Source organism: Apium graveolens, chromosome 9, assembly GCF_009905375.1.
Source record: "Apium graveolens cultivar Ventura chromosome 9, ASM990537v1, whole genome shotgun sequence".
NCBI classification, from domain to species: domain Eukaryota; kingdom Viridiplantae; phylum Streptophyta; class Magnoliopsida; order Apiales; family Apiaceae; genus Apium; species Apium graveolens.
This window is the reverse complement of record NC_133655.1, coordinates 220,236,820-220,256,943: the sequence shown is the minus strand read 5'-3', so window position 1 is coordinate 220,256,943 and position 20,124 is coordinate 220,236,820. Positions and strand designations below refer to the sequence as shown.

At 33.8% G+C, this 20,124-nt stretch overlaps 2 protein-coding genes and 1 long non-coding RNA gene across 4 annotated transcripts; all 3 read right to left on the bottom strand.

Moving 5' to 3' along the window:
• Nucleotides 1-2,862: 2,862 nt before the first annotated feature.
• Nucleotides 2,863-5,208, bottom strand: LOC141682518 (uncharacterized). Its single transcript, XM_074487208.1, has 8 exons — nucleotides 4,589-5,208; nucleotides 4,404-4,503; nucleotides 4,180-4,301; nucleotides 4,014-4,095; nucleotides 3,610-3,940; nucleotides 3,419-3,530; nucleotides 3,145-3,342; nucleotides 2,863-3,065 (listed from the first exon to the last, which is right to left on the bottom strand). The coding sequence occupies exons 5-7, from the start codon at nucleotides 3,771-3,773 to the stop codon at nucleotides 3,181-3,183; spliced, it is 438 nt and encodes a 145-aa protein (XP_074343309.1). The 5' UTR covers nucleotides 3,774-3,940; nucleotides 4,014-4,095; nucleotides 4,180-4,301; nucleotides 4,404-4,503; nucleotides 4,589-5,208; the 3' UTR covers nucleotides 2,863-3,065; nucleotides 3,145-3,180.
• Nucleotides 5,209-8,165: 2,957 nt separating this feature from the next.
• On the bottom strand, nucleotides 8,166-9,690 carry LOC141682974 (uncharacterized). 2 transcript variants are annotated; one of them, XR_012560028.1, is made up of 4 exons: nucleotides 9,585-9,690; nucleotides 8,592-8,691; nucleotides 8,459-8,511; nucleotides 8,166-8,287 (listed from the first exon to the last, which is right to left on the bottom strand). It is a non-coding gene; the product is annotated as an uncharacterized LOC141682974 (long non-coding RNA). The 2 variants fall into 2 exon arrangements; XR_012560027.1 differs by having other exon boundaries at nucleotides 8,917-9,687.
• A 5,438-nt stretch (nucleotides 9,691-15,128) lies between these two features.
• On the bottom strand, nucleotides 15,129-19,890 carry LOC141685968 (uncharacterized). The gene is made up of 3 exons (XM_074491037.1): nucleotides 19,827-19,890; nucleotides 16,087-16,335; nucleotides 15,129-16,003 (listed from the first exon to the last, which is right to left on the bottom strand). The coding sequence occupies exons 1-3, from the start codon at nucleotides 19,888-19,890 to the stop codon at nucleotides 15,129-15,131; spliced, it is 1,188 nt and encodes a 395-aa protein (XP_074347138.1).
• Nucleotides 19,891-20,124: the final 234 nt, after the last annotated feature.

The window sequence follows — 20,124 nt, the reverse complement described above, 5'->3', positions numbered from 1 at the left end:
TATGGATTGTGATGGGAGCACCTTTTAAGATTTTAATTATCTAAATTTTGAATGCTTCAATAAATATAATACATACAAAATAATATGTAAATATTTTAAGTTCATTAATCTAAATAATATATAATTATTTTTTTTTATTTTTTTTATAAATTATTAAAATAATAAAATAAAAAATGTTATATCAGTTCGGGCAACGCACGGCTCATAAGCTAGTATTATATTAAAGACGAAATATTAAAAGATTGACAAAATCTCAACAACAATATATTTATAATTATATTTTACTGATAAAAATAACTGTGAATCGCACGGGTGGATTCTATACTGGTATATATTATGAAGTATATTTATAAATATTTATTAGCCTATATCTTGGACAAAATGGTCTAGGAGGTTGCCTGGTTTGCTTTGGTTGGTCGCAACAATGAGAAGGAAGAGATTTTCAGTTGAAGATTACAGTTTAATTTGAGAGTTGTATTATTCCATTCATATTAAGAATTGGCGCACCATTTTATACTTGCAAATTCCTGAAAAAAGCTTAGCTAATTTCGATGGTTGTAAGATTCACCCAGGACGACCTGACAAGATGGGCCCGGATCCAAAAAACCGAAAATTCATGAAATCGAGATCCGATCCGAAATCCGAATCATACAATCCGATAATTATTCGAAAACTGATTTAAACCGATCTGAAAAATACTCGAACCGAAAATTTAACCGAAAATGATCCGAAATACAAGATCCGGTTATAACTTTGAACCGATTAAAACCGAATAATATATTACCCGAACTGAATATGACCCGAAATAAGTAAAATTTATATTTTAAACAATTTTATGTGTATGATTACATACTTATTTAATCATATTCTTTTGTAAAAGTACATTATATTATATTAAAAATACTAAATTAAATAAAAAATATATTTTTTAAATCTCAAAAATTGAAAAAATAAATAAGTTATGACCCGAAAATATCCGAACCAAATTTTATCCGAACTGAATTTTTTCCGATTTTAATCCGAATTTTATCCGATTTTAATCCGAATTAGACCCGAACCGAATCACATCCGATCCGATCCGAATGGTCTTGAAGTATATCATAATCTGAAAGTGGGTCCGATACAAAATTGATCCAATCCGAAACCAAACCGGTTATCCGAATTGTCATGCTCCTTTTAGGTAAATAATGGTATGGATGCCTTGTCAATAAGTAATCATTTTCTCAAATATTTCATGAACAATAATTTATCAATTTTACTTGCAATCGATCCTTCTTGAAGCACCGTATGAGTTTGATCAAATTTGTATAATTAATAACGATATTACGACACAATGATTTGGATGATACATATAATTTTTTCTGTGCAAGCGTCACCTTTTCAGTGTTCTATTTTTTGTTCCATATATTTTGCTTTTAATTAATTTAGGAGGGAAAAATTGTGGTTATAATTGTTTAGTAAAAATTAACGGTGCTAGTTTAAAACTAATGGAAAATATCACAGTGCACATAAGTTGATAATTCGATCACACAATCTCCAATTTTCATAATTCACCACATTATCTGCATATAAGTGATAGTTCAGCCATATAATTTACATATATAAATAATTTTTTATAAAATATAGATTAAAACCGTTTATAAAATCTGAATTTATAAACCTAATATATGTTCCATCTCCATCTCACATGAACCAGTCATTAATCTTATTCACATTTTCATCCATCATCCAAATTCACTTTATTTATAACCAACCTTGGCCGCTAATATTATTTAGTAATGATCAATTCTAACAAAAATTATCACGTTCAAAGTCATGATATGGTCACTCTCCATCTACCGCTGATTTAACTCGATATCATTTATGAGTCACCACACCTCAACAAAAATAACCACAATTTAACAAAAAGTTAATAAAATCAAACAATCATAACTTTAAACTACCACTTCTAATGACCACCTACAAATCATGATCATCATATCACCTTTTAAAACTTATAGTTTTGGGGGGTTTCAAAAATATAGTAATTTTTAAAATATTTTTCGAAAATATTATCATTTTCAAGTTTTATTTTTAAAAATATAATTTGCAATCTCTGCAACTTATTATGTAATTTAATTTCAAGTTTCAAAAGGGTTTATTTTAAAGTTACATTGTATGCCTGGCTGAAGTTGGAAAGAAGGGGTTGCAAAGATGGACCAAACCCTAAGAATCGAATTGTACAATTTCATTTAAACTACAAGTAGAGTCAAGCCCCCTGAATTGGAGATTGGGGTCAAATCTGTTGTCCGATATTTTCGTATAATAAAGTATTTCTCACGAGATTCTAGGCCTTGGGTTCAAGTATATCTCTGAATTTTTTTTAATAAAAGCAACGTCTTAATCCTCTTTTTCTCCTTGGGTTAGTTTGTATTGATACTAAAAATTAGTTTTCCTAAAAAAAATTCTTTGTGTTTTGGATATTTACGATTGTTTGATCAATTACTTGTTGCGATTTGTTTGTTCATTTATGTTTATATTCATATTTATTGTCTAGTTTATTATGAATTTTAACCACACAAATATATAATTGGTCGCATTGTTATTTTAAGATTCTTGACTAGTTGGATTTCAATGAATTCTGCCATAATTGCTAATTGATCATTTCCTGTGAAGAATGGCTCGGTACTAAGGCTGAGTAGTTTTATGTGAACATTATTCGCATTTGAATTACTTCCTCTGTAGTGTTATATCAAACTAGCACGGTACCCGTTTCGCGGGACGTAAATTTTTAGACATTTTAAGAAAATCATCAACTAATCATCCGTAAAAGCCATGATATTCTAACAACTTGCAAAATGAAATAACGTTTACATAGCTTGATCAGATATTACATAGCATAAACCATTCCAACAACCTGTAATATTACATAGCGATTCCCTTTTTACAATACAAAAATCACTAACAAAATTAAAAACACCCATTTCTTAACCACATATTCATTATTGAAGGCTCATTTTATTGCTAGCAGGTGATTGAAACTTCAACCGAGACATTCCATCCAAGTGATATGAAAACCCTGATGCCTGCATGTAAACATTTTAAATTAGCTGACCAATTTTAAAAGCTGTATCTTTTGAAAATAGGAAAATACACAGAACAAACCTGTGACGTTAGCTGGCAATCAGAGTCATGAGGATGTTACAGATGGCTATTTGGATCAATAAAGCTCTTGCAAATGTTTGTAACCCAGTATATTGTAGCTTTGTTAACCACATTGATTTCCTTTATCAGTAGCTTAACAGTGTATTTTTGTTTAGTCACACTCTTGAACACCAAAGGAAAATCTTCTTCCTCGGTACTCTAAATGTGAAAAGCAACACCATTACAAAACATACCGGAAGGTTGTATAGTTTATGACGAAAGCAAGTGCACTAACCTGCTGTAGAAGCTGCACATCCCTTATTCCAAGAAGGGTACGAATTTGCAGGTCACCAAGTAAGAGTTCGATCGCACCAGTTTCATCAGATGCCACAACAATAACTTTGTACCTGCATCATCTCACATTCACAGTATACTCAAATGCATAGATATAATCAATATAAATAGATAATTATGATGTAAATGCACCTGTTATCAGGAAACAGAACTATCCGGTTGCAACTACCACAACACCACACATCCTGAGCCATTTCTATCTTATCACCACAACCAGTGGAAACAATAGTGTACCATGAACCTGTTTCTTTTATGTACTTAATGTGCAGATGCGCAGAAACCTGTCTCTGGCACATAGTTTGTATATATAAGCTAAACACAAGAATACATGTAAAGAAAATGAGCTGAGATTATCATAATATACTCTGGACCAAGCTCCTTTATAATTGCAGCACTCAGCAGCTCAACTTTCCCATGCCTATCAGCAGCATACATTTGTTCCTTAAAGCCTACCAGATCAAGCCTAACCAATGCAGGTAATCAGTACTGGAGCAAGTAAATGCGTATCACAATAATCCAGCAGGTTAGTCACTCACTTGCGCCTCAACTGCACCACACTATAATGATTGTAGTTGAGGTAATACTGAGTTCCTCCAACACTTGATAGATCAACTTAACCTATATAAGCATGATCACAAAATAATAAGGAATATGTGTAAAAAAAGAAACTATTTTATGAAAGAAACACTGTCTTAGTCATACCATTCCACAATCCAACCCTACTACTTGCTATTATTAAGATTGCTGGTTTTTCCTTAAGTTCATTCATCTCCTGATCAAAGTTCTCAGCACAAGCATCCCAAAATGTAACATTGATAGATGACCTACATTTAACAGGACCAAACAATTATATATGATAAAACTCCTTTGGACAATAACTAATCATGACAGATGCAAGGAAAAAAATAATCCTAAAAGTATCTTACTTTCCATCAGTTATAACCAGCTTCACCTGTCTTTGTGCATCCCCATGTTTGTTCACCAAAGTGGCCAAAGGTTCATACTGCTTTATTATTCCAACAACATCTACAGAAAATGAATGGATCATATCAAGATCATAACAAAACCGGTATACTATAAAATGCAATAAGTCATATATAAACTCATCAACCTGCCAAGTATGTTGTTTGTTTGCTTAGTTCGTAAAGCTCGGAATGATCATAGAAATCAAAAGCATTGTTCTCAATACTATTTTCATCATCATCAATAGTCTTTATCCGAGTCTCAGAGGAAAAAATCAACTACACATCACTTCTCAAGCAACGAAATATGTCATCAATCTTATACCTTTGGACCTGGAATTTCCGTATAACATAGCATCTTCCAAGCACCAACTTATCATCTAGGAGATCAGAATAGTTTCCCGAGACAAAAGCATGTATCTTGTCATTCTTTTAGGCATAACAAACTATATTATTTCCTTTTAAGCACACAATATCTCAAACTAATTGTTATAAGAAGAAAAGATTATATACCATGTTATCAAGCAAGATAATGTTGAAGCTTTTAAACACAACACCAAGCTTTATTACTCCTTTCCAATACCTGACAACCCTTACTTTTATTCTGTAATCAGAGTTCCAAACTTTCAAGCTTGATAGCTGAGTGTACCTGTTTCTAGGCATATTTGTTTTGGTGTAATGTAGTAAGACTTGGTACTATAACATATATAGCCAAGCTAATGCAACCTGCCTTATCAATAAAGCGGTTAAAGTATGCTAGGTAGATTATTTACTATATGAACTACCAAAAGACAGGATGTTAATTTGATTTGACAATGGCAATCACTTCTAACCATAAACTAATATTAAGCAACAATAAATATAATTATATATCATAAGTACATATGAGATATAAATGAAGCTGCATTAAAATTAAATCTTTCAAAGATATTTGAACATACATATTCTAAATAATAAATAAAAATACATAAAGTTCATTTAGATACGTAACATACAAAGGTCCAAATCGACCAAAAATATGCAACATACATATGATCTTAGACATACTTAGATACGCAATCATATCAATCCAGTCTTATACAGAAACTAAAATAAATGGTATGTAAACAAAACCTTCAACCCACTTAAATACCATTGACATCCCAAAACCTGAAGAAGTAAAATGTAAATTAGCATAATAAAAACTTAAATACAGAGCTTTATTAAACCAAGGTCCATACAATTACCACTTACGTAAGACGTCAACCCTTGCACAATTGGAGTTCAAATCAAACGACATAGCTGCCATCGTGCTCAAACTAAAAGCACCACTGTATTCATTTCTTACCACTTTTGCTGAGTGAATTATTATAATAACTGGATGCTCATTGAAAGGCATATGTCTTAGCCTATTTGTTTATTCGAGGATTTAACTCAACTCAAATAAGAATGTAATATGTAAATAGTGGATCTATCGTCAGAGAGATCTCACAGAGTAACATATGTCAAAGGGTTAAGAAACATTATTCATCTACAGACTTGAAGACTTAATTCACTGGAAGAAGCTCAAGAAATTGATCAAGCCTCAGTGATATCAATCAAGATTGTGGATTTAATCAAGTGACAGAGATCTCGTCAGGGTATCAATTAATTACAAGGATTTAGTCTGAAGAAAATCAAGAGTATCAAGGTCAAGGCTTGAAGAAACGTCACGAAAGTTAGACACTCATGAACCAGACAGTACATCGAGTGTCAACATTGAAGTGGTGGAATTGATTCATAATTGACAGTAATTTTCAGAAGATTTTCAGAAGATTTTCAGAAGAATGGTTGCTGCTCAAGATTAGTATTAATTCTCAATTAATTAATTAAGTCAAATAATTTAATTAAGAAAATAAATTATATCTGCAAAGATTAATTTATTGATTAATTGAATTAATTGATTAATTAATTCAGAATTAATATTAAGGATTTTCAGAATTGTTATTAGATTAAAATCTATTAATAATTCAGTAAGACAATATGATTTGAACTGCTATGACAATCGGTATGACAATTGATAGTCATACCGAAAGTCTTGCTAGTTCATTCTGATTGTCTTGCTTACTATTGGGATTGTCTTGCTAGTTCAAAAGGATAGTCTCACCGAAAGTCCTACCAGTTCAAATGGATTGTCATGCCAGTTCATTTGATTGTCTTGCCGAAAGTCTTGCTGATTCAACTGGATTGTTTTGTTTACTTAAACAACAAAAAGCAGAAGACATTCATGCAATATTTCAAACAGAACACACAAGTCAAGAACAAGCAGAAAAGAAAAACAAGCATCAATATTTCATCTTTTCATCTGCTTTATTCAAGATCAAAATTCTAGATTGTAAAATTAAATCCAAACCACTAGAATTATTTATCTTATTCTTGTGTAACAATCTAGCGGATTAAAATCCCTAGAACTTAAGCTCATATCGCATTTAGCATTTGATATTTTCATTGCAAAAATAGAAAAAGTTCATGTCGAATTTATTCTAGATTTGTAATAATTGATTTGAGATTAATCCCTTGTAAACGATACCGTTGTTGTAACACCTTTCAAGTTTAATAAAAGTTTTATTTAACTTGAATTTTGTTTCACATTTTTATTCCGCATTTTATTCGATTAAACGGTATTGTTTGTATTCAACCCCCCTTCTACAAACAAATTGGGACCTAACACTCATCAGCAGCATAGTAAAGGGATTCAAAAGCCTGGGCTAATTCATCCCAAAATCGAACCCTGACTTCAGATATGTCTCACAAGAACAATCTGTCCAATACACATTAGAAGGAAAGCAACCAATAATATGAAACAAATACTTACATAAAATCTGAAATGGTAAAGTCAAGGTAAAGCTGCTACTCTTCTTTCCTATTAGTAATTGCCTGAACGAGCTTCACATTATCCACAATCCCAGCAACATCTGAAACAAAATAATATATTATCCCAACATAATACAAAATATCACAAAGTGTGATTACTTGACAGTATAAAATTTTTTACCAATCAAATAACTGTCATACATCTCAACTTCTCCAATACTGCTGAGATTTGTAAAGGAGCAAATATCTAAAGGTATTAACCCCCAAGGTATCTGGCAGAGGTAACACTTGAGTAGCAGCCGTAAGAACAATGTGCATGTCTTCATTCATACACCGATATCTACCAATAAAAGGCTCCACAATGAAATCCTCTATTTTATAGTTTTTCCCACCTCAAACAACTCTTCTGCATTGGCAACTCTTCTGTGCGAAGTTTGCACAGGAATCTACTGTATTTCCTATTCCTTCAACAAATAATTAAATAAAAAAATCACGATCAAAAGTATATAAACTTTAAAGACAGAGATTTCTTAAAATTAAATCCACACTAACTGACATATTATAATATGGCATATTGCATAATTTTTATATTCAATACATTCATTGGCGAGTAAACATGCTGATCAACAGTTTCCTGTCCAAAGGGAGTAAACTGGCCCGATGACTCAACGACATCCCCTATTTCTGTTGCTTCATACACAGTCGAACCATCTCTTATATTTTGTTCCGAAATTAGAATTGTCATAACATATTTTTTCCGCTTAAACAGCTGCAGAAAGGGTGGGAAAAAGTGATCTCCTAATTCCTTCATCATAAGTTTAATGTCAACAGTTACATCACCACGAATAAAAAATTGTACTACTATATGAGAATATAAACAATTCCAGTATTTAACCTCTTTCTCGGGAGAGTATAAGTCCTCGACATTTTTTTGAGCAATCCTAACTACTGAAGAATGCGGCGGCACAATTATAACTGATCCAGCTTGATCAGAGCACAAAGCTTCCAAGCAAAAGCTGGCAAAGAAAATAATCAACACAAGGTCGGAAAATAGTCATTTACAAATCACACAGCCATAACTGTACTTTCTTCTTGGGTGAGGTATCAGTCTACTACATTTGTTACACTTGAACTTGTCTTCGGCAAAGACAACAACACCTAGACAGCTAGTACATTTTATCACGTACCATTTCTTAACCCGATCCAATTTGTCTACCAAGAGCTCACAACAAACCCCCGTCTGCATTAGGCAACAGTATTTAAAAAGTAGTAAACAAACGCACAATATCACAAGCTCAAACCATAAAAATATAAGGCAACCTCAATGTGCTCTTCCGTTAACTCCGCAATTTCTTTCAAATTCAGCATTGGGCCAATGAGCTCCTCCTCACCGATATCAATATCAGATAGTCCATCATCCCTAAAAAAAATTAACAAAAAATAAAACCCAACAGAGTGTCATTACAAACACCTACTAAATACCTGTTTTATAAGGTCAACACAATAATGATCCGGATTGATAAAAATCCGCGTTGCAGGGTAGTTTGTGAGATGAGGTTTGCCATTAACAATAAGTTTTCAAAACAATCAGAGAAATGTTATCCAAGAGAGTATTTGTAATGAAAGTATAAAATATAGCAGTTACCTTCATAACAATTAACTTTAGCACAACAAATAACAACAACATCACCAGCACCAAGACGTTCCATGACTTTGTTTACAAATAACGCAAAAACATCAAAGAGTGTTACTGATACACTATTCCTGCATTAAATTACGGATATTACAATAAACCAAACAAAATCTAAAAAGCACCAATGCCAAGAATTCAATTACCTCCCATCAGCTAAATCAAACTTAAGCATGTGTTTTTCCTGGCTATTTTTATTCGACGTCATTATCGGCCTTCGATTTTTCAGTATAGAATAGGAATATTTTAAAGAGAGAATTCATACCTACTAAAAACCTATTGTCGCTAGCCAATTTCTCAGTTTCAGACATATGAAATAGATCAAATGCATATTTCTCAATCCGCAACCCTTCATCAGTATCACAGTGTATTTTAATGTCTTTCGTAAAGTAAATATGTTTTTTGTTTCTTACAGGGCGGTACGTTTCATCTCCAAGAAAGTCTTTAACTTTAAAATTCGATATGATGTAAATCTTCCCTTCTACCAAATCTTTCTCAATCCCAACACAATATTTAGCACTTGCATAGGCATGAATACGGGTGTTCAACCAAATAAAAAAAAAATTAAGCACAGAAATATACAGGGCATAAAATAATGATTTAAAAGTATTAGTAAAACTAACAGAGTCGTCTATTAGCAACATATTCATTCCCCAAAATTCTTGGGTTTGTCTGTTCATTGCCTTCCAAACAGCCTGAGCCCTGACGCGACATCTCCAGTCACAACTTGTTAATTCCAAATCCGTTAAGCTATCATACTTATTAAGCTCCATAAATAGCAGCAGAATATATGCTACATAATTAAGTAAATCGAAATAAGTATAGATGATGTCAGTATATCACCCTAATTAATGGCAAACATATCGAATTAAAGAGATCAGAAGCTTTACCTTTAAACACAGATTGCTTGCTTCCCAACCACTACATTCAAAACTCCGCTCTGCTTTTTTTTGTGTATCAGATGAGAGTAAAGGAAGTTAGGTAAGACTGAATGTAAATAAAGAAAGTTAGGTAAGTAAATGATACTAAAAATATCAACAACAGTACTGGTTCTCGATATAAATGCTCACTACACTGAGTCAAGCAATAAATTACAGTCAAATAAATATTCAAATATCGGTATAATATATTAAAATTTCTATTTTCCATTTAAAATAAACATAATATTTTAGCTACAATAAATAATTTATATATTTTAATTAAAAACCAATTTTAGTAACCAAATACCAGTATTATAGAAATCGGAAATCGGAATAGATTGGCAAATGTACCGATTTATGATTTATCGAAAATCGGAGATTTATCGGAAGGTTAGATCGGAATAAAATCGTGTGTACCTAATATGTTTTTTATAAAATATATAATAAAATTTATTATTAATATCATTATTTCTATATTATATATCTAAAATTTATAAAGTTGTATACTCATAACTTATTAGTATGTCGAGTTACATATTCTGTATTACACATTTACACCTAAATTGGGCTTATTTTGATTAAATTATGGCCCACGTAGTGTTTGTACATGGGTAATAGATTAAGATACTATATGGGCATAAATATATCAATTTGTATAACATTAAAAAGCACTGAATGAATAAGATTAAACACATGTCGTCCTTAATTAAGTAAAATAAAATTAAAAAGATTAAAAAAATATTGTATCTGTTAAATAAAACATAACATATCAATTAATTATAAGATATAACCAAAGCCAAAACAAATATATATATATATATATATATATTAAGCTAAATAGCACATATAAAATAAGATTTATTTATCAAAGGTCACAGTTATTGCTAATAATTAAACCACCGGATAGACAACTCTATTAAGGACACAATAAATAGAAGAGAAGTAATAGTCACCATCGTAACTGCATATCCAACCTTTAACCCCCAATTTAACTTTGTTTTATAGCACAGAAGAGTTAAATTCCAAACCCTTGTACATTCATCTAACACACAGAGATATATGAGCACTCAAATTTATTTTTTTCTTTGCCAAGAACAGGTACATAACAACATCAACATGAAAGGCACGCAAATCGTATCGCTTCTTTCAGCTTCATCCTACAACAAAGGGAAAATGGTAAGTAACAATTGTTTTACTACAATTAACCTTTTTAAATGGCATATTCGTTCATCCGATGTTAATCAGGAGTCGGTTTTCAATTAAACTGTCACGAGTAGTATGTATCATTGGCACCTGGCTTGACATGGTATTAGCATGATTTGATATTAGAGATGCAATTGTATACACAATGCCCAATATTGCATGTAATGAAGCAAATTCATATGGCCTAAATTGGATGTAATATTTATCACTATTGAAATATTGCTGCATGAACATCATACAGTCTTGAATAAAGAAAAAGTATAGAGATAAGTTATTTTGTAGTGACGTATAATTAGATGAAAGATAAAATTTATGTTAAAAGTCAGTTAGGAATAAGGTTATGATATAGGTATATAGAAAACACAATTTAGACCTGCTCATACTCGAACCGCCTTCATGAATAAACTGAAATCCGCTTTTGTATCATTTTCTTTGCGCGACTCTAGCATTATATGATCATTAGGATCGTAATATCTAATTTTTTTTTAGTTTTAAATTTGTTAGCTTTGTTGTATTAGGACGGAATTAGATATAATTCGGGTTCCTGGTTGTCCGGGACATTGTAAAAAAAATGGTTGACAATGCTAAGCCGATTAAATTAGTGCATTTTTTTAGTTCTTAATCCTTGGTAACCACCTCTTAATCCTTGGTAACAATGGTTGACAATGCTAAGCCCCAAGGAGAAATTTCCCAGAAGCAGATAGGCATTTGTTGCAGAATATATGACGTAACCACCTCTTAATCCTTGGTAGCCTAAGGACTGTTACTATGCAGAGTAGATAATATTGTTTTCCCAAATCCAACTATGTATACCTCCTTGTTTGTTTTTGGAAGCTCATAAATTTTATGGCGGTTTAAAATGAAACTATTGAGTCCAGTTATTATTAAATAAGCTGAGAAACAATAATAATGAGCACCTCCATATGTTTTTATAAGTTAACATATAATGATTTTGCCTGTTACTATTATTCATATGATTTTTCTAAATACACTATGTCATTGCAGACTCTACCTGAGGAATTTTGCTCTAAATATGGAAACAAAGTGTCACAAAACGTATTCCTACGTTGTCAAAATTCCGACACGTAGACCTGTTTCTTTGATAAGGAGAAAGCAAGCTATCCAAATTAGGAGCACTGATGGCATTCTACAACATCAGACCATATTCTGTCATCATGTTAAAAGAGAGAGAGGATAGCTGATTCCATATGGAAATATTCAACAGTGATACAGTTGAAATCAACTACCCACTAAGACCAATTGCAAATATGAAGACAATATCAAGCACTAATGTCAAGTAATATGATCCAGCCAACAGCGAGATTCACAAAATGGCTGCTAATTTCTCCTACAACGCAACCGGCAACTCGAGAATGAGCTACAAAGTTTATATAAAAAAGGAACATCTGCTACAATCTAACTGGACCGAGGTAACATATAAAGCTAAATACAGTCTACATTTGAATTAATGTTTTCAGTAGCAAATGTACTGATAAATACATTTACATTATGACCACAAAATTATCTCAGGTGTTTTCTGAGGATGGTATATCAAAACTGCATCTAAACAAAGAAATAAGTTGGATCGATCTTTGCCTGGACAAATAACACTGGATCATACAACTGAAATGGGTAGATGATAGAGTATTATGTGGAACAGAGTGGACAAAACTACTATCAGAATTAGATGTAAAGGAAGGAGATATCTGCATCATATCTCGCACACCAGCAGCCCAGAGTTTCAAGATTTCACTTACTGAAGCAGCCAACAATATCCAACACTATAAAGAAGGTAACCCATCAAATAAAATTATAAAATACAGGCCCCAAAATAGAAATAAATTTCAATAACTATAACTTGATAAATATTTTACAATTGCGCAGTACATGTAAGCGGGATGTCAAACAGGAAATGTTTCAAAATTCGAACATAAGAAATGTTAGAGGAAGGCGCAATGGTAATAACTTATCCTCAATAAACTGTGTAATCATTAAATTTTATATCACTATTCAAATTTTTAGTATTGTAATACAATATATTCCACAATACAGGAACTCCCAGGGAAATTCATCGAACGTTACGATTCAATGCTCAGTGAGAGAATAACTATATACATGGGCAATGGCAGCCAACACGAAGCAAAATTTTCTGGCGAAAACAAAGTTTTGTATTCCAAACTCACTCTATGAAGGAAAGTTTCTTCTTTTTCCTCGATTATGTTGGACAGTCAGGGCTGTATGCCACCGTTTTCAACAATAATTGCACAAATATTCTGGATACTAACGAAATCAAAGCAAGGATGTCAGATATTCAAACACAATACTTACTCAACAACCTGGGCAACTCCACAGACAGTTCAGAAATCAAAGGTATACCTAACATAATTTAATTAATTTTACATTACAAAATCTAACAACTCAATTGACATCTCATTTTTCTTAACGAATACAACGCAGACTTCACAGAAACCGTAAACATAATTTCATCAAATGAAGCAAGCCCAATAGAATTTCAAGATATCAATGAAGGTACAACACATGAATATAGTAATCTCAATCACACCTATATACGTTTAATTTGTTATTTTTCCATACCACAGACCACAACGATGACACAATTGAATACGAACCAGAACCAGAACCAGAAGACCAAGAAAATGGCCTCTCATTCAAGATCACTATAAAGCCATCACATTTGGATTCAAAGGAACATGGGGCAGTACTCATAATTACCAAATTTTTTAATATTTACTCTTAATTCCCATACTTTAATGTCAGATTAACTAATAAGTTGTTATCATCAGTACATTCCAACAGAGCTTCTTAATATATATGAGCCCTGGAAGCACAACGCAGTTGTTACACTCCTACATGAAGGAGGCAGCTGAAACATGAAAGTGCACAGACTAAAAAATCAGTGTTGATTTAGAAATGGCTGGAGCTCTTTCGCAAGGGTCAACAACTTCACAACTGGTAAGAGACTTCATTTCTTCTACCAGGGAGGCAAAACATTCATAGTCCTCTGAAAAAGAACAACACAAGACACTAATGTACTTTTGAGGATATTACGACGCTTAAATTATGGTTAAAGATATTACCGTCTTTCAATTATGTATGGCACCGTCTGTATCGGGAAACATTGTCTCAGACCTATTTTATGCTTGTGAACAGAATTGTAGTAAATCAAACCTATCTCATGCTTTTGAACAAAATTTCCTAAATACTTTAAGGTGATATCCAATGTAATATGAGATTTTTCATGTAACACCAGCAAATTAGATAGCAAACATGAGTACCAGACAATAATTTAATCACACACAAACAACAACAATGCAATATAGCCTTGCACATATATTAACCATCTTTCACAACAATAAAGAAAATATACAATTAAACTATAAACCAATAGCCAAATTATGCAGAGGCATCAATCCCTAAACCCCACACAATCAGCAAAATGCATGTTACATTCTTTATAGAATTCTACGATGCAATACAGCCTTGCACATATATTAATCTCAAAAAATATACAGACGCAAAATTTAAGCAAGGCAAAACCATACACAAACAACTATATTATCTCAAAAACTAACAACAACCACCACCTATACAACCTAAACACGGGGTAAATTATAAAAACTTCTTTGTAAACCACATTCTCAGTTATATTCTTAGCACCACCCGTGTCATCATCAACAAAAATAGTCAGTCCACCAGGAGAGGTTACCCTACTAACAACAACATAGTACTGTCCATGCGTACAAACTGACTTTGGCAGATACAAACTAACAGTATCCAAACACTGGCCTTGCGACTTATTAATAGTCATTGCGTATCAAACTTGAAGAGGCATTTGCTTACGAACAAGCTTGAAAGGCATCTTAGTGTCCGAAGGGCACAGTTCTATTCGCGGAATAAAATGCTTCGTCCCTACAAAGGAGCCACATATAACTTCACACTCCACACAAAATTTAAGACATTTGGTAACTATCATCCTCGTTCCATTACAAAGCCCTAAAGTCTGGTTTAAATTACGCATAAGCATCACCACATCACAACCTTGAGCTTCAAATCATGAGGCGGCATCCCTGCAACATTTAGAGAATTCAAATATTCTACAGGGAACGCTATATTTAAATCTTCATTCGTCCCACCAAACTCCTCAGCGGAATCAACACTGAAATACGAAATCGAATCACCTGGAACCATGTCAACAATAAGAGAATTCAAGTGCCCAACCGTCTGATTAGTAGGAGTCAGCACAGCTCTTTTGCTCAAATATTCTGGATCACGGCAACTTTCCAAAAATCCAGGAAAAATAATCGAAATCATATTTTCAATTGAATTTTCCATATTTAAATCACAGAATCGTGGAGGTATCAAGATCCGATTTTCCATATAGGGCATATCCGTAACCCTAGGTGGAAGAACATTTCCATTGCCAATATACAGAACCCACTGCGTAAACCACTTTAAATCCTCTATCTCCAAATCAGTACTGCCCTGCCTAAGACGCATATTCTCAGTTAGCACATAAATATTGCACAGCTGCCAAAGACGTGATCGTGTTATGCATGCTGCAACAATATCTGCTCGAGAACCAAAAGTAATAACAGGAAGGATTTGTCGGAAATAACCCCCAAGGATAACAGTAATCCCACCAAATGGCATGTCAAACCGAGATGGATCCACAGCCTTCATAATATCCCTCAACGATCGATCCAAACATTCAAAAGCGAACCTATGCTGCATCGGAGCCTCATCCCATATTATAAGATCCGTTTGCTTGATCAACTGGGCAATATCTGAATCATGCGCAATGTTGTAAGTTGAAAATTCATCCAACAAAATTGGAATCTTGAAACGGGAGTGAGCAGTCCTCCCTCCGGGCATCAAAGTCGCCGCTATTCCAAAGGATGCTACAGGCAACACAAGTTTACCCTCAGAACGCAGCCTGGAAATAAGAGTCCTCCATAAAAAAAATTCCCACAGCCTCCACTACCGTAAACAAAGAAGAGACCCCCTGATCCACCATGTACAGTACCCATCAAAACATCATACACACTCATTTGTTGTTCAGTACACGCTTGCAATAATTTAGAGTGTTCCCTCTCCATTTCAACCATGTTATAACTTGTTTCCTCTAAGATCAAATTATTAGTCCCATTATTCAAATAAGTAGCAGGAGGCTGTGGCAACTGATCATATTTTTTCAAACATTTCCCAATAGACCTAAGCAACTCATCAATTTCTACAACAAAACAAATTTTAATTGGCACGCATGCAACAAAATTAACCAGAAAATATACAAACAAATAAACAACACAAACTTTACCTGCTAACGCATAAAACTGCAACTACATGTCATTAAGAAGCAACGAAGAATTTCTAGAAATCTCACGGCGCGCCAACAAAATGTCATCAATCATACTCCTCCAATGCGTATCCCACAAAAGCCTCAAATCAGTAACCTTAAAATTAACTATGATATGCACAAACAGCTGCCGAATCTGAGGAGGCAACCCACCAGCAGCAACCTAAGATAAGACCTCATGCCATTCCTTATCATCATCCAATAAGCCGTACTCCTTGCACGCATCACGGAAAGCACTGAAACTTACACATTTACAGTCCGAATGAATTTAAACGAAGTAGGACCCCGGACTTTGGTAAGCAATAACCTTAAAAACCAGGGCTCTCCGGTACTATAATGAGCATAACAAAGACGCCCGATCTGCAGCCCTCATTTTCTTGGAGTCCATCGCCGTTGACCATCATTCCAAATATAATACCTAGGTATCTCATCATACGTGTACTCACGCGCAGCAATGTCCTCAGAATTAAGCAAGAAAAAAGCTTCCAGCTTGCTTAGTTTGTATTTCTCCCTCGCAGCAACTTATGCAAAGATTCATTTGCACAAAAAGTACAATTTTTGTCTCCTGGAAAGTGAAACGGAAGCCTGTTAGGTCACACACACACTGTAGAGGGGGGGTGAATACAGTGTATAGCACAATCAAATTGAACTTTAATAACTCAAGTAACAGAAAACAAACTTTATTCAAAACAATAAACTCTGTCACAGTATGGAACTATCATCTCTCAGTGATGAACAAATATCACGAGAGCTGCTAGGGTTACAATGAATAATCTTCTCGATTGTGATAACACTTCTAGTGTAAACCCTATATCTGTGTTTATATACTACACAGTTACAAGATAATCACTAATTGATATGGAATATAATTCTGCTTCCTAAAATATATCAATCAGATATCTTTTCTTCCAAGTATTCTATTCTTCATAGAATTTCTTCTTCATGCATATTTCTTCTTATATTTGTCTCGATCTTCTCTTCCTGTGAATCAGCTGCCTTCCTTATCTGAACGTTTCCTTTAAGTCCTGATATTATCTTCTGATAAATATCTTCTGAACCTTAAGTACTGATGACTTAAGTTCTGACTTCAGTATAAGTGCTGATTTCAGTTAAGTACTGATTTGTCTTGTTTAAGTAAGATTTGTAAACTAAACATAAATCACATTAGTCATGACATTATCAAATATATCTAACAATCTCCCCCAACTTGTAAATTAGCATAATATACAAGTTTAACAGATATTTGATGATGTCAAAAACATTAAGTACAAATGCATGAGAATTTGACTAGATAACTACAACTTACAGTCCTTAAAGCTTTACCAATCTTTAACTTCTGGTAATAACTTCAGTTTGTATTCATATCAGAATTTAAGTAGTTGTAGATCTTGACTTGGCTTCATCTTCTGATCTCTCTGATGTCAGGAGTTGTTCTGAGATAGTTCTTCAACAAACATCTCTCAGCATATCTGAGTTCATCAATCATCCTCCTTTTAGCATCTTTAAGTTCTGCAGAGTCTTCACCAGTTTGAAAGATTGTAGTCCTGAGATCATTAATTTTAGCTTTCTTTATGTCTTGATCCAGTCTGATCAAATATGCCTTGTCAGACTCAAGGTTGAATTCCACAGCCTTGTAACCCAGAAATGTAGTTATAATCTTAGCAGAGTTAGGCTTCATCTCAACAATATCACCCTTGTGATCTCTGTACTTTGGAAGATATGTGCTGTCAGACTTAACAGGATAAAGCCTTTTCTATCTCTGAATCTGATTCTTCAAATAGTTTGCAGCACTTTCTGTTATTTTGTCATTCATTTGAAGTAAGAATAATACATGTTCCAGTTCTTCAAAATACTTCAGTGGAATGGCATTTTCCCTTATATGATAAACCCTACCATCTGTCATGAAGTACAACAAGATGTGTTCTTTCAAGTAGGTATGGTAAATCATTTGTACAAATTCTAGTTGATTCAATCTCTCAGGAGTTGCTCCAATACCTGGTTTACTTAAGGAAGTTGGATCATTGGTTGTGTTCTGTATTCTTCTTTCATCAGCACTTCCCAATCCAGTTTTATCTCTTGCTTCCTTTCCAGTAACTACTCTTGCTTCAAAACCACTTACAGCAGTCTTCAAAGGTTGAGTCTGTTTGGCTTTGGTGAATCCTGGTAGGAGTATCTTCGAAGGTTTAACATGAGCAATGTCAGAGGTTTCCTTTGATTTATCTTCTGATATCAAGTTAACTTGAGCTATGTCAGAGGTTACTTGCTTCTTTGAGATATCAGAACTAACTATCTCTTGACTCTGAACAACTTGAGCCATGTCAGAGGTTGTCTTAGAAATTTTTCTTGAAGTCAGAGCAAGATCAGCATCTTCATCAGTAATTTCTTCATTCACAGGAGGCACATAAACCTTGATAGGTTCACCAACTTTCTCTTTGCCCTTGGACCTTGGATCTATCTGCAGTTGTGATTTAGCTTTGGTTGCTTCAGGATTTGTCCTTTCTTTTGTCACAATGCCTTTGAGCTTTGGAAGTTTCTTTTTACCAGAAGCTTCAGATTTAGATTTGACTTTTTCTGATTTAAGTCTAGCTTCTTCTTCCATTAGACTCTCCAATTCCATTCCTGGATTTTCCTTAAGAAATAACTGTCTTGACATTTCTTCATCAAGATCCAAAAGTTCATCAGAACTTATCCTTTTACCAGTAGCAGAAGTAATTCTTTTCCAGCATCAGAACTTGTCCTGTGACTTGTAATTCCAGCTCTTCTTGATGAGAAACTTCTACCTTGACCATGACCTCCACCCATTCCAGAGTTTCCCTGGTCATCTTTTTCATCATCCTTCCCCTTCAGTGTCTTATCAGTTTTGCATTTGGATTTAATTGCTTTCTCCCCCTTTTTGGCATCAGCAGGTAACATAAGAGAGATAAGCAATTCCACTGAGGGTTGGATTTCATCGAGTTGAGATTGCTGAGAAGCTTGATTTTTCAAAATATCATCAATCTGAGACTGTTGCTTCTCTTGGGTCTTCTCAATATAAGCGACTCTGTCAAAGGTAGGTTGAAAGAATTTTTTCTTGTCAATTTTCTGAACTGTTTCTTGCTTGAGTAATTCTTCCTGAATTTTATGTAACTCTTCATGAGTTGTTGAATGGAGACCTTGCAAATGTCTAGTACTCAATGCAGTGACTCGAAGCTGTGTCTTGAAATCCTCATTAATTAACATTTCATCAGCTTTTGTCAAGTGCTCAGCAAGAATCTTTTCAGATGGAACAAAGGTAACTGAGTTCCATTCCTTAGTCCACTCCTGTCCTCGAGGAGTTTCACTCCAAGGCACTGGTGCTTCTCTTCGAGTAAACTTCTTGACTAACTCACTTTTCTGAACAGTTTGCTGAAGTGCATGTCCTGAAGGACCAGCTGCATCAGCATCTGTATTCATAGCAGTATCACCAGTAGGATCAGCATTTGAAGCATCAGCACCAGTAGTATCAGCATTTGAAGCATCAGAACTAACAGAATCAGCATCTTCTGATAGAACAACAGTATGAGAAGCAATTGAGGCTTCAGCATCATCCTCTAAGTGCTGATCTGGTTCCAAGTTCTGATTAATAGCCATATCCTGATGCTCACTTATATTCTGATCATCAACATCTAGATTCAGAGAAGGTGTTGG